We start from the raw sequence: 14,905 nt of genomic DNA, 5'->3' as shown, positions 1-14,905 counted from the left end.
ACACACACACACACACACACACACACACACACATTTATATCACCTGCCAATAACATCAGAACAGTATGGAAAGCAGTTTGACTCCCTGTCTGTCCTCGGCACGGGACGGGACGGGTCAGATTACGGCTTTTTCGCGATCGCCGGTCTTATTCTGTATCATCTGCAGAGAATGACCTTCCAAAATCGCGGCAATTACTGAGGCCGCTCGAGAATTCCCGCCGTGTGTGTGTGTGTGTGTGTGTGTGTGTGTGTGTGTGCGTGCACGCGGACGTTCGTAATGATATAAGAAGGTCCTCCGACACCTTCCTCTCTAGGTCGCGTGGCCTGCGGAGATTCTGTGGAGGTCACCGGGATATGAGCTCATAATGGGGAACATGGGGATAAGTGAGATCCAGGGAGGGGTGACGGAGTTGGTTGTGAAATGAAGAAGCAGGTTTTTTGACGCGGTTAAAACGCTTTATCGACACAGTCGGGAAGAAATCCTATTCAAAACACGTCTATTTTTACTCCCTTAATTCAACCGCCGCTTTATTTACAGCGTTATGACCTCCCGGATGCTGGAAAAAAAAAAAAAAAGAAACCGTTCTAATGTCGTCACGCGGAGTCACATAACGCGTGAATGGCGAACGCCGCCGTCTTTGTTCTGGAAAAAGATTCCCAAAGGAGCGGGTTTATGGAGCCTTTTCATTTATTTATTCATTTATTTTTTGAAATATAAACGATAGAGTAAGTAAACGTGACACTGATGTGAAAACCCTGTCCGATTTAATTAGACTCCGAGCCCTTTAAGTTGAATAAAAGTTGTTTTTTTTTTTTGTTTTTTTTTTAAATATTTTTATACAATGTTTATGATTTATTACGCCACGTCGAGATGTGAAGGAACTCTTTTGAAGACTGTTTTTCCCGCCGCCGAGGGAAATAAAATGAGTCAAGTCGTTCGCGTTCGCTTCCCCGACACGTTGATCCCGATCCTATTTTTTTCGACGGCTGGCCTGTCGAAGAAAACGCGAAAATCCATCTTCCCTTTTTTTTTTTTTCCTCACGTTTTCCCCTCACACAGGTCAGTGCACGCAGTTCTCTGTTTTCTTTTTTTTTTTTTTTTTGTGATTTCAATGTCTGTTGCATCGAACTTTATGCCAAAAACATAGCATTCACATTCACGTAAATACTGCACGTCGGCGAAGCCGCAAAAAAAAAAATAAAAAAAAATTCCGCCATAAATCTTGATCCACGCGTCTCCCAAAATCTCCATCACCGTCCTAAGATGGAAACTTACACCGTGAACCCGGGGACGCGGCTGCAAGTCAGAACCTGGCTTTTAAAGAAAGAACCGAAGGAAAAAAAAAATGGATTTCACCGCCGCCGCACGCCGCGACCACTGCTGACAGAAAAGGTCTCCGCATCGGTCCGCCCACGTGTTCAGGATCGATAAGACTCCCCCTTTTCGCCCTCTGCAGATGCACTGATGTTTTCTTTGTGTCTGTTAGCAGGGCAGGGGTGCAGGTTATTTCACAGAATCGTAAATTTCATCTAATGGCGTTCGCCGCGTGAGATGCCCAGCCGAAGTGCAGGTAAAGCCGCGGTAGCTGTTAGCGTCGTGATCTTCACAATATAGCCTTCCTCAGAAGGAAGAAAAGATACTTTTATTATTTCCTTTTTAAATGTATACTTTCTGTCTTGGTTGTGGTTTGATGGTCTACATCACACCGCCCGGAGAACACAATAGTTCCACCAGTGACTGTAATTTTTGGGAACAACGAACTCCACCTTTAGCCGATTATCTGAACCAGGGGTCCCCAAACGCTTTCCTTCGAGGACCAAATAACTTTTCCCTTCCCTGACGGGAGGCCGGGCCAGTTTGTAACAAAAAGTGTGAAAAGTGTGCTGAACGTAAACAGCCACACTTAACCAAAAATTAACCCCTCCCGGGATCTTGACAGGACAAAAATAAAAAAAAAAAAAAAAAAAAAAAAATCAGGAAATAAATAATAACATTATTGATTAATAATGTCTTTACCTTTTCTTTGAACTGACCAAAAAAATTATCGTTCATCGACTGCAGATTAAATACCCTGCATTCTGAATCTATTTTTCTCTTACCTATTCTTTTTGCCATTATTCCGTATTATTTGACAGGGTTGTGTCCAGGATTTTTTTTTTTTTTTTTTTTTTTTTTTGAGGGAGGGGTTTCAGCATGGGTGTGCAGCCCTGTGTACGGATAATTTGAAAGTGAAAAAAATGCATAAAAGACAAGCATTTTTTATTTATTTTTTTAATTAAATGCAATTCAAGAATTTTCCGTAAAGGGGTGCACTATTTTGGTCATCCGATTTATTTACAGAGACGCACCAGAAACCTTTGTGGCGGGTGTGTTTGCGACAAGTTTCGGTATTTGAGGAATATAATACGACACCTTGCAACAGCGAAAAATACGACAGCTTGCAAGGACAACTGAGAAGAGAAAAGATCAACGAATTGCCGACGGGTCTGAGGAAACGGAAGCGGTCCACTTTCACCGATAGCCGAGAAATCAGTAAAGCAGCGGTAAAAGCCAGCTAGCTAATTGCTAGCGAAAATGTACAATTTAAGGTCAGTCACCAGCTTCACTACTACATTACATTTTACATTACATTACATTCCATTTGGCAGACGCTTTTATCCAAAGCGACTTACAATAGAGGACATAGGGACTGCAAATACACGATGCACAGAAAATGTACAGAACAGTAAGCTTGGGTTAGTGAGGGTTTTTTTTCTTTTTTTTTTTTGACAGAGACACACAAACGTACACACACACACACACATACACTGCATAGCCTAACTTGCTGTCAACCTGATCTGGGGCATCAGCGCAGCAAAAAAGAGTATGATGGAATTCTACTGTTCATGCAACTCCATACATTATCCATACATTATCAGTGTGTATTGTATGTGTTTCATGGATGAAGTTTACATATTTACAGGACAGGTGAGTACTTTCTTCCTTACACATTTGATAGCACTCTCTTCAGTTTGTAAGGTGTAGGAAGGGATTCAATTTAGATTTCATATGCACATGTCTAAATGGTTTGAAAATCCCTTTCTTTAGAAGTCTCATTTAATCTTAAAGTGCATTACTATATTTTTCAATACCAATTACTTGTTAAAGTTTTGTGCCTTTGTCCGATCAGTGGGATCAGTTGCAATGCATCCATGTGAATGATAAAATAAATATCACGTTTATCTAAGGAAATATGGGGTGTTTCATGAAATGTTTTATAAAAGGATTGTTCATTAAATTCCAAGATTTTCCTAATGTCCTTGAACATCAGATAAAGCACAGACTGCAGAACAGTTGGAAAAAATGTTACATTCTATGCATGTACAAGTTACGATTATGTGGCCAGAATTAAAAAAAGAAAAAAAAATCATAATGCATCTCTGGTATTGTTCAGTGGCCGGGCAAAATGTGGAGGCGGGCCGTATCCGGCCCCAGGGCCGCAGTTTGGGGAGCACTGATCTAAATACTATATTTACCTCTCTCTCTTTTCAAAAGAATTTCCCCTTTGGGAATCAGTAAAGTATCATTATCTCATCTTAATCCCACTTCACATGCAGACATGCAATAGTTTACTCACTCATTCACGTCATATGTAGACATCTAACTATTCACTATCTCACATGTTATCCAGAGAAATGCATCCATTATTGACTCACTTATTGACGCCATGCACAGACATGCAGCTCAAAAAGACATTTGTTATATCCCAATACTTGGAAAGGAAAAGACATATATAGGGAAATATTGTATTTATGAATTTGTCCTTCATGCCCAAAGTCCAGACGGTGCTGCAGTGTCCAAATAAAGTTCTGTTATTTAACAATAACATACACGTGAGTATATGTGTTAAGTGATAAGTGCGTACCTGGTTAAGCTGCTCCAAGTCATTGAGACCCTCCAGGATCCTGCGGTATTTCCTCTCCCGGTACTTCCTGCGGAGGAAAGTGGCGCGCTGCTCCGCCGAAGCCCCGCTGTAGAGCTCTTCATCCAGAGGAAGATTAGCGGCCCAAAAACTGTTTGCATTCTTGTTTCCCACCTCCAGGAAGAGCTAAAAGGGGGGAAGAAAAATAGCTTTCAGGGCTGTTTGCACTGGGATGAGAAACGACAGTATGGAAATAAACGCATAGATAAATGAAAATGAAAACAAAATCAGTAAAATAAATAAATCGATTCATTCGAAAAAGACATGCATAAATAAATAAAATGTATGTGTAAATGAATAAAGAATAAATAGATATATTTTGAAATAAATAAACAAATACGTGAGGAAATTAAATGATTCATTTTTCAAAACAAAACATACTTACATCAATTAATTGTATGAGTAAATTAATAACCAAGTAAATTAATACTAAATGAATAAAAATCTACATTACCTTAGCAGTAATTTTTATTAGGGTAAACAAAATAGCTGTTTACATGACTGCATACTTAGACGGATAATATGCATATAAATAAGTAGAAAAATAAAAATCAATTAAATAAACAAGGCCAAAAAGAAATTAAATTTTAAATGGAAAAAGTGACTGATAAATTAAAATCAAAAAATATTAATACATCAATAAAACGCATGAATAAATAAATAAATTGGTAAATAAATAATACATGAATCAATTCATAATTCACATTTGAATTATTTCGACTGTAGAAAAAAATATTTCTGTCGATCATGTTTTCGATTATTTGATTAGAATACACACACAATAGTTATTTGGGGTGCATTATGCCAACGTGACTGCATACTTCAACGGATATTTTTATCACAATAAGCAGGTCGGGAAATTTTATCGCTCAGAACGGAAGTGATAAGACAAGTCCTGGTCACGTGACCTCTTTATCTCTGTCGGATGTGCACGTGTGCGTGGCGCGTACCTCCACCAGCTCGTTGCTCCAGATGCTGCTGTCCAGCTTCAAGCTCCGCACTTTGGAGATGCTCGGCCCGAGATGGCGGTGCTGCCCTGGAACGCACGGAAAGAAACGGCGGAGAAACTTGAGAGCGCCATCGCACCGGAACGTAAACACAACAAAAACAAACTTTTTTTTTTTTTTGGCAGCGAGTATACACACAAACACACATACACACACCTAATACCAGTGATGAAATAAACAATAAATAGGCGCTTATAAGACAGGGGAAAGAGAGCATGACTACAAGCTTATTCTCTCACTCACTGCAGACATATTCAGTCCCCTCAGCGCCTCTAATTGGAAATGAAAGCACAGAACGAGGGCCATTAATTGCTAATGAATCATGAGTAATTCATTGTGTTTGTTGGTCGGCCTGTTTATTTGGGTGAAAGAGAGGCTTCTGGGGTTGCTTATGGCCAGAGACGGAGCAGACATGAATAATGCATTAGGCGGGGTGCGCGCCGCATGTGTGAATGTGAATTATTGTCCTGAGTGTAATGGCGGATAATTTCAGATTTAGATTTGGCGTGATCTCATTAAGGGCCCTTGAAGCGGAGCAGCTACGGGCAAAAGATGCCGGCCCACGAGCAGTGCACGGACGCCTTGACACGGATTGAGGATATTAAAAATAGAAACTTACTGAAGGTTACATAGTTAGGTTTTTTGTTTTTTTTTTTGGGGGGGGGGTTGGTAACCAATATACTGAACTGAGCACAGACATGGAATTCCCTTTTTCATTGAAAAACAAACCAAAAAAAAAAAAGAATCACAAAAGTAGGTTGAAATATTACCCAATGGTGCATTTCCCCAAACAGTAACTCACTATAAAACAATAACAGGCAAGGATTTTAACTGTTGATGCCATAGCAAATACGTGCACTATATACAGTCATTTTGAGGAGCAGAGGAAGCCACGTGTGTGTGTGTCTGCAGCAAATAAAGCTATTTTTAACTCAGTTCTAGATGTTTGGATCACTTATGATAACAGCTTTTACACATAGTGTGCGTGTGTGTGTGTGTGTGTGTGTGTGTGTGTGTGTGTGTGTGTGTGTGTGTGCTGGGGGTTCTTTTTCATTTTCACCTTTCTCCTGATCTCCAGATGAAGCTCATGGAGGAGTAGCCGGATATTCACAAAGCTAAAGACGGCCTTATTTTAAAAATAAACAAGCATGTGACTCATAGATATAATATAGCTGATCTCTATTGGAGACACACACACACACACACACACACGTGCAAGCATGCACGCACAGACACACCGACAGAAGATAGGCACTTCGCTAAGCATCTCCATGCCAACAGCTGAAAAGGTTGGAAAGAACATCTAACGTGACATTTAGCCCTCAAACATATGAATCTCAAAGCAAATGTTGACAGCTTTTCTGATGTGACAATTCACAGAAATGACAAAATAATAATCCAGCCTTGGCTGGAAATGCGCTAGTTTATGTACCGAATTGCATCAAGGCCTTTGTTTTTTTTTTTTTTTTTTTTTGTTTTTTTTTTGGTTAATCAAGCCTTTAATTACATTTTATTTATATAGTTGACTCTTTATTGGTTCATGTTGTTTCAACAGTTCTACTTGGTTTTTCTTTGTTTCAGTCTAATTTTCAGCCTCAACTGTTGTCCTTTCAATACCTTTTTTGTGTGGGTTTAACCACTTCAGTACACACACACACACACACACACATACACACACACCCACACGTGTGTGTATTTCCTTATATATACCATCTCTTTTTTCTAAAATACAGATTCTTTACTCATTTACTCCTGTTGGTATTTTCTTGGCTCCTTCTTTGTGCCACATGGGTTTATCAGTGTGCGAGGATTGTTTTATTCAACTTTTTTTTTTTCCCAATAAAACATTTCAATGGACCAATAAGTATTGATCATGGTCTTCGTTGTTGAGACCACCCATTTATTTATTTATTTTTTTCTTTGAAATCTTTTCATACCAAGCCTGATGTGATTATGCATCGGAGAAAAGGTTTACTGCCTGGTTTCCTGCCCCTAAAATTACCGAGCTCATAATATTCTTCTCATAGGCACCTGGCGATAAAATATACACCAGCAGCAATAAAATGCAGGCCAGCCCCGTTCAGTTATTGGGTTGGCCTTAATAAATAAGGTATCCCTTTCTTGAATAATAAATAATACTACAAATGTGTCCTGCTTAGAGTTTTGTTGTATTCATTTTATCCACCGGATTCCCAAGGTATATTTCAGAAGAAATAAGTAATCCTTTTTTTTTTTTTTTTTTTTTTTTTTTTTTGCATGAATCTAGATTCAAAAATAAAGGCCAAAGAGCTAAAGATTGAATTTTTTTTTTTTTTTTTTTTTGTGGAAAAGCCTTCAGTGTGGGCGAGTGCCGCATCGCCCTGGCCGCACTCCATCCACCGAGGCGGGAGGCACCGCAGGACCATTTTCGCTCGTGTAAAGTTAATGAAGCTGAAAAGACCGCGCTGGCGCACGTGCCACCGAGTACATGGGAAGACCTCCACGAATAAATAGCCTGTTGGAAAATGTCTTCATCTCTTCGGCTGAACCCAAACACGACACACAAAAATAGGGTATTCCCTGTCACGCCGGCGCCCACGGGGGGGGGAAAAAAAAAGGGCGTGAATTTCAACCCCAATTAAAAACTTTCCCGGCAACAACGCCGGCTGTTCACGACGCACTTTCGCCCTTTCACGCACTTTTCCTTCTTCCCCTGCAGTGCCTTTGTGCAATGAGAGAAACCCCGGGGAAGGAATGCACACAAGCTTTCGGCGTTGCCGAGCAGGCGTGTCGGCACGGTCCTGAGAATTCACCTGTTTGCAGAAAAAAAACAGCCGGCCAGACTTTGGAACAACATCCTTTTTTTTTTTTTTTTTTTTCCCCCTCGGATCGATCGGCCCGGATGTTGAGGAGATGAATAAAAAAAAAAAAGGGAGCTCGCGGAATCAAATATGTAGATCTAGGGAATGGAGCTACTTATCGGGGAGGTAAAAACACTAGGGGTTGTGGTTCTTAGCGGTTAAGGGGCCGGAATAAGTGGTTAAGTCCTTGGGAAACCATCAAACAGTAACTCAAGGCTGGAGTAGAAATAGCTCACCAAAGTTTTCATTTAAAAATTTCACCAGTGTGTATGTTTTATTTAAAGGCTCTGTCCACAAAGGCGGTTTATAGCGAGACCGCTGTTATTTTTTATGTTCGCGATGGGAGCTGCGGAGGCCCGCGGTGCACGAGAGGGGAAAACACGCTTGGCTTCGGGCGCAGCCCTTCATCCGCGGTAACTCTTCACCCCGACGAGGGCACCTGCTGACATATTTCCTTAAAAACCACCATTTCCTGGCGGGTCTTCCTCTCTCCAGGTGGGGTTTCGACGATTACTTTCCTCGGAGCCCGAGCGCAAACTCCCGTGCCCTCATTTTTCCTACGACGGCAATTTCCTCGTGGCAATTAGCGGTCTTCCGAAGAGCCATTAACGACTCCCGTGTGGACCGTCCGGGTATATATATACCGCATATTAAAACGGCGCGGAATCCAAAAAAAAAAAAAAAAGCATAGAACGTTTCATATACTAATTGCTACTCTTATGAAAAAGGAAATTTGTCACAATGCTTTTATTTTTTAGAGTTTTTAATACCAGTTATTTCTTGGAAAGATGCATTTCCAGCAGCACAGTGTGAGGGAGGGAGTGAACGGTTCGTATGGCGCTACATTAGCAAGCGAAGACTGAATGGTCGGTCCGTTTACGTGGCCCCGCGATCGACCGATTTTGAATAAATAAATAAAAATAATACGCGAAAACGCACGTCTGCTGCAAAAAACTTTTACCCATTACTAGATTTTTTTTCTCCCCATTACCAGTGAATTCATCTTGCGTTAAGACAACTTGCAATCCTAATGAGATTTTTGCCTAATGAGCCAGATGTTACTTTCAAAACCGCGGTGAGAACAAAACAGCTGATAGGTGGTAACAACCTTCAGCTGGCTGGGGATATCGCTTCAGATATCGCAAACACCGCGCCTCTTGGACGTGCATCCCATTTACAAGCGCTACTCTCCAAAACAACAATGTGCAGTTATTTCTATTCCTATATTCAATATATGACCAGTTAGCCTGTGACAGCTGGGATAGTGCGGGATAAGCTATTTATTTATTATTTGTTTTTCAACTAACTGCTCATTCATGTCATTATGCACAAACCAGATTTCCAATATGCTTTCATTTAAAGCAGGGGTGTCAAACTCAAGGCCCGTGGGCCGGATTAGGACTGTGAACAGGTTTAATCCGGCTGCCAAAGCTAAAAAATACCAGTTTTGAGGAGTGACCTGAACAATAGGTACGTAACAGTAGTTCATATGTCATGATTTTACCGATCCAGCCCACCTTAGAGTAAATTTTCACTTGTGTTGCCCCTGAGCTAAAATGAGTTTGACACCCCTGATTTAAAGTAATACAGGCAAGTTTCATACAAAAAAAAAAAAAAAAAAGATCTTAAAGGTGCAGCTTATGAACCAATCTTTTGAAATAAATCAAATATTTCGTGTTTGGGTTTTTTTTTTTGAAAATCCCATTTTTTTTTTTTCCATTAATATTCTAGGATTTAACATTAATAAATTTCTTTTCGAAATAAAGCCCTACATAATTGACTCTTAAAATTCCATGATATTAAACCTCATGCTATCAAGAAGCCAGCGAAGCTACTGACTATTAAAATTCATTCTGTCTTGGTTTGAGAGTGGGGAAAGCCAATCTGGGATCATTCTCACCATTAGCCTTCTCATTACTTCCTTCCATTTCCTCTTGTTCAGCATTTCTCTTTATTGTCCGTGACATAAGAGTGCTAATTATAAGTATGCGCCGTCATTGGTATTCCAAATGGACCACCGCCTAATTTAAAGGAGAGCACGGAGTGAGGACGGCTTCCTCTTTGCAGATATTCCCTCTCTCTCTCTCTCCAGCCGTGTCGACAAAATGTAATATTAAACACCCCGGCAAATGAAATCATTTAGGGGTGTTTGAAAAGGGATGTTGGATATCTGATGCGTACCAATTACATGGGCTTTGCAGAGGTGAGGTGAAGAATCGCATTAAAACTCATGACTCTCCAGCCTCAAGATGGAGGGGGAAGAAGATAAACGGGGGCGGGGATTTGTTTTTGACCGCAAGAGGAAGAAAGAGAGAAAAAAATAATATATATGGATCTCACCGCGTCCAGTATGGCGTCCCTTTAATCATATTTACGGGGTCAGGAAGCAGTTTGGCATCACCCCGCTGGGTTCTCACCCGCGGCCTGATCTTTGTCGTCCACTGATCTGAACCACCCGGCATCGCCAAAGAGATTAGAGATTACAGGGAGTCCAGATGGGATGAACCGTACCGCCGCTTATCCCGGACCGCACGTACAGGTTCTGCACGAAGCGCAAATATCGATGCTGATTTTTTTTTTCTTTTGAGCATCATTACGGTCTTTTTTATTTTTATATCTTCCCTTGTCGAAATCTTCTCGTCGTGGCGACTGGACTTGAATTTCTTCACATTTTAGACGTGTCACCCCACATGCGAGAGGTTTCTTCAGTTCTAATGATCGGATACGGTGATCCCTCGCTATAACGCGGTTTAATTTTCACGGTTTCGCTACTTCTCGGATTTGCATCGTGCATCGTGTTCTGCATTCTGATTGGCTAAAAAGTCACTCCGCTTCTTCTACACTGTGTGCAGGACAAGCGGTAAATGAATCTGTGAAAATACTGGGCTTAGAAGACAAATAAGACGTGCGTTCTGGGATTCAAACAGTAAAACATCCAAACGTCCAAAGTTCCTGGGATGTTTTACTGTTCTGCCTTCAAATTATTTTTCCGCACAAGGTAAAAAAAAAAACAAAACGTGACAGTACAGGTAGTGTGGCTAGATCGCAATGTTATTAAAAATACAGTGATCCCTCGCTTTAACCAATTTACTTTTCACGGTTTCGCTACTTCACGGATTTGCATCATGCATTGTGTTCTGCATTCTGATTGGCTAAAAAGTCACACCGCTTCTTCTCTACCTGTGCGTCAATAACGTTGCAGTTTAATATGTACACGTACGTAAAACAACTTGCCAAATTTACATTACGTACGTGCAAATTCCCTTGCCATTTGGAATTTCTCTAAAACCCATAATGTTGACAAAACGCTCTGGACCGACAAAAGCACCTTGCAGGGCCCAAAAGGCAGCGGAAGATGCTATGTATCGCAGATAAAGTTAAACTTCTGGACATGCTAAGGGAAGGTAAAAGCTATGCAGCTGTAGGTCGGCATTACGGAATTAATGAATCTTCTGTTTGTTCCATAAAGATGGAAGAAAAAAACATAAGGACGACAGCAGCAATGTAAAATAGAGTATTTAATTGTATAATAATTGTAAAAAAAAATTTTGAGATTTCTATTTCACGGATTTTGCCGATCACAGGTTCTTTTTGGAACGTAACCCCCGCGAAAAACAAGGGTATCCTGTATTCGGAAAAAAACTTGAAGAAGCCTCTCAGATGAGGGGTGAAATGTCTAAAAACTGAAGAAATTCAAGTCCAGTCGCCACGACGAGAAGATTCCCCCCTGACCTGGGTGACTGAGATCCTCCACGGACAAGATTCTTTCTGAATGTTCTATTCTTCCCGTCTTCCTACAAACGAATATGAAAAAAAACACCCTGCGACTGGGTATCCAATGATACGCGTCTTTAAATACGAGCCAGGAAGCTTCAAAGCTAATGAGCAAAATCTTGTCATTTGCATCACCGGCTTCAAACACGACTCCTTCCGTTCTGTCCTGTAAAACGAAGACAAATCTCTTTGTATCTTGTTTTCTGAGCCTGCTGTTTTTTTTTTTGTTTTTTTTTTTGAAATAACGTCATTTCGACAAAAGATCAACAAGCACAAAACACAGCTAATGACTGACGGGCCATCAAACAGAAAACATAAACAAACCCAGAGCCGGAGAAAAAGCACAACCCCCACGACCTTTCGTAAGATGCGACATGCAGATGCGCGGCTTGAATATGAAAACGACGGCACGCTTTTAAAAGTCCCCACATGGCGGCCCGGGGACAACACTTGCGAGAGATTCTGAACCTGTACAACAGCGCCTTTTTAACACTTCAAGTGATTCTCCTCATCCCCCTGGAGGACTTGGGAGTCAATATTTAGTCTAGGAAGAACACATTGTATTGGCTTGGTATGCTTGGTTTCACCGTGTTCCTTTGACAGACAGGTATTCCACCAGGTGATGTCAGGCACTGTACGCATGGCAACGGCAGAAATCCGTGCTTATTCTCTATCACCGCCATTAAATTGTACCTTTACAACGACTGACCTTCAAAAAAAAAAAAAAAAAAAGGAAAGGAAAAAAAGGACAATAACCAAGTGGCGTCGCCTTGCAGTTGTTTAATAACTCTGAAACAGGATCAAACACTTCTAGGAATCGTCCAACTCTACATTTGTTCCAGAAACTACCCTTTCCCCCAGGGAGGGAGTGCCTGCACCGCTACCCCGGCAGGCGGGAAGGGATCACAGTATGGACCGATGTGACGCGAGCTCCTGCGACTTGTACCGAATGCGTCAGTCTCAAAAATAAACCACCATAAAAACGTGGAATGTGACTCAGAACACATGGAGAGCGTAGTTGCAAAAAAATTCTGCACTGGAGTCATAAGAACCATGCACTAGCAAATGGATAGTTTTATTATTTCCTCCCTGAACTGCTTCGCTTTGCGTAAAACTGTGTTGTTAGCCAACTCTGTGCTTTTTCTGGTGAAAATGTTTATGCTCTGCTGGGAATACCGCGAGTGGCGTAGCAGGCCAGGTGAGCTTTTGTCGCACGATGAGTTCCATGAAACGCCAAGCACGTCGGTCATACGAGTTCCGATGGAATCCTCGCCCCCCCAAAAAAACACTGCTTCGGAGTCGCCGGTTCCTCTGCGGTCCCAATGTACGAGAAAAGAGACAAGTTCCTGAAAATGTTTTAGGAACAGCAAAAAGTTCCTACAGCGCAAAAGCGGTCGAAGAAGCTTTGCGATGCTAAGCAGTTCCCGAAGTGCGGTTGATATCACCGTCTGATAGGCCGACTCGGGGGGCGACCGGGATTCCGGTTCTGTTTTCATCGATTCAGGAAGGTATGTTCCATGTTCGATTGCTTTACAATTTTCGACGGCGTTATAAAAGGAGAGGCTCCAGAGGTCGCGAGTAAAGCGGCGGTTCCCTTACCTGCACACTTCTTACAGATGACCACACCCAGATTGACGGACGCCCATTCGGGCTGCGAGGCATGGCAGTCGGCGCAGCTTCCGTTGGCCTCGTTGAACCAGATCTTCTCTGCCACTTCATAGTCGGAGAGAGTCTCAGCGATCGATTCCTGGACCGCTTCAATCCACTCCTCCTTCTCCTGTTCTGACTCAGCCGTGAAGCTGTAAACAATCAATTTTTTTTTTTTTTTTTTTTTTTTTGCAACCCCCCCACCACACACACACACACACACACATACACAACACATACCGTGAGTTATTGATTTGATTTGAAAGAGCAATTAAACAGCATAGTATGGCTTGACAGGGATCGGTGTATATGTGGGGTATGTGGGATTTGAATTATTTTTTGGGAAGAGGCTCAATATGTATGCCTATATTTGATTGCAATAGATTTGGTTAAATTGATAGAAAAACAGGCAACCGAAATCAATTTTCTTCATTTTGCACCGCTAATATCCAAAAAGTGGAAAAGTCTTTTTTTTTAGCTTTTCATTACTTTATTAGACAAGTTGAAAACCAATACAACATCCATTGACAAACTGTGCGGCGATCATAATAAAGCGATTGTTTAGGCTGAATGAAGAGAAGACGCTGCAGGAACGCCGAGATTCCGATCGGCGCCGCATTTCGGCTCACCGTCGGGAAAAATGGACCTCGAGCAAAGTGGCGACATTCGGGGAACAAATAACGCGATCCTACTGTGTTCATGTATGCAAACCTAAGCTAAAATTGCATCACCTTGAACGAATGGTGCTGATAGATTAACTTAACAAGGTTTGCATATGTTTAAAACTCAAAAAGAAATTAATGGTACATTTGAAATTAGTTGGTCTGGAAAATAATCTGCACAAACGGGGCACTGCGGCGTTATTAAGCTGGCAGACAGCAGCCTGAAGGTGTAACAATTTAGTCGGTGTGTGAGCGTCTGCTCAAAGCAGTGCTTGAAATAAAATCCAGTTTGAAACAAGAATAAAAATATTAATAACCAAGTAACGTTTACCTCCGAAGATACTGTTTTTTTTTTTGTTTTTTTTTTTTGCTTTTCTTTTTCACAATTGAGTTCAGAGACTGCCGTTGCCGGCCGGAAAATGAAAACAGGTGATTCAGTTTGGTCTCAAGTCGGAGACATAATAACCTAAAAATAATACAAAGATGCTTGGCAAGGCTTGTGGCGTATCAAAATTTAAAACAGGTTAAAGCAGAAAGCAAAAGGCGTCAACATGCAACGCGAGAAGCCAGAGCAAAGTTCTCACGTTGATAATAACAATTTATCCTTTATTAATTTGAAATTTGTTCTCTGCAATGAACCCATCACGGATGCAGTAGGCTGCCGTCCACCAGCGCCAGGGGAGCCAGGTTTAGCCAGGTTAGCATCTGGCTAAAAAACACTTCGACTCGCGAGGAGGAGCCGAGAATCGAACCAGTGTTCGGTTCCGGAGACGACCGCTCTCCCTCCTGCGCCCGCTGCCCCACAATTGGTCATGACATTTCAATTTAATACTTTCGTGAGAATTCCAGATGCAGAGCTTCGCCCACACTTCACTTACGCTAAGCATCGGAGGAATCCGACACAAAACAATGCAGCCGCAGCAGGATATCGATGGCGGAGGGTCACCGTAGTTCACCTCGTTCGGCTTTTACGAAATTGTCGCAATTTAATCTCCGTCTTTTGCAACATATGC

General features: G+C 41.5%; 1 protein-coding gene across 1 annotated transcript in view; it reads right to left on the bottom strand.

Annotated features, from left to right (window-relative positions):
- arap2 (ArfGAP with RhoGAP domain, ankyrin repeat and PH domain 2) overlaps nucleotides 1–14,905 on the bottom strand; it is a 175,042-nt gene that overhangs the window by 89,303 nt on the left and 70,834 nt on the right. Inside the window, exons 11-13 of the mRNA XM_086165193.1 lie at nucleotides 13,183–13,382; nucleotides 4,913–4,998; nucleotides 3,906–4,088 (exon numbers count right to left, since the gene is read on the bottom strand). Coding sequence (XP_086021319.1) covers nucleotides 3,906–4,088; nucleotides 4,913–4,998; nucleotides 13,183–13,382 — 469 coding nt within the window. The remainder of the gene's footprint in view (nucleotides 1–3,905; nucleotides 4,089–4,912; nucleotides 4,999–13,182; nucleotides 13,383–14,905) is intronic.

The sequence above is a fragment of the Fistularia commersonii genome, chromosome 19 (assembly GCF_037954325.1).
Source record: "Fistularia commersonii isolate RoL2024-O1a breed Wild chromosome 19, RoL_Fcom_v1.0, whole genome shotgun sequence".
In the NCBI taxonomy this organism is placed as follows: domain Eukaryota; kingdom Metazoa; phylum Chordata; class Actinopteri; order Syngnathiformes; family Fistulariidae; genus Fistularia; species Fistularia commersonii.
This window is presented reverse-complemented; position numbering and strand designations above follow the sequence as displayed.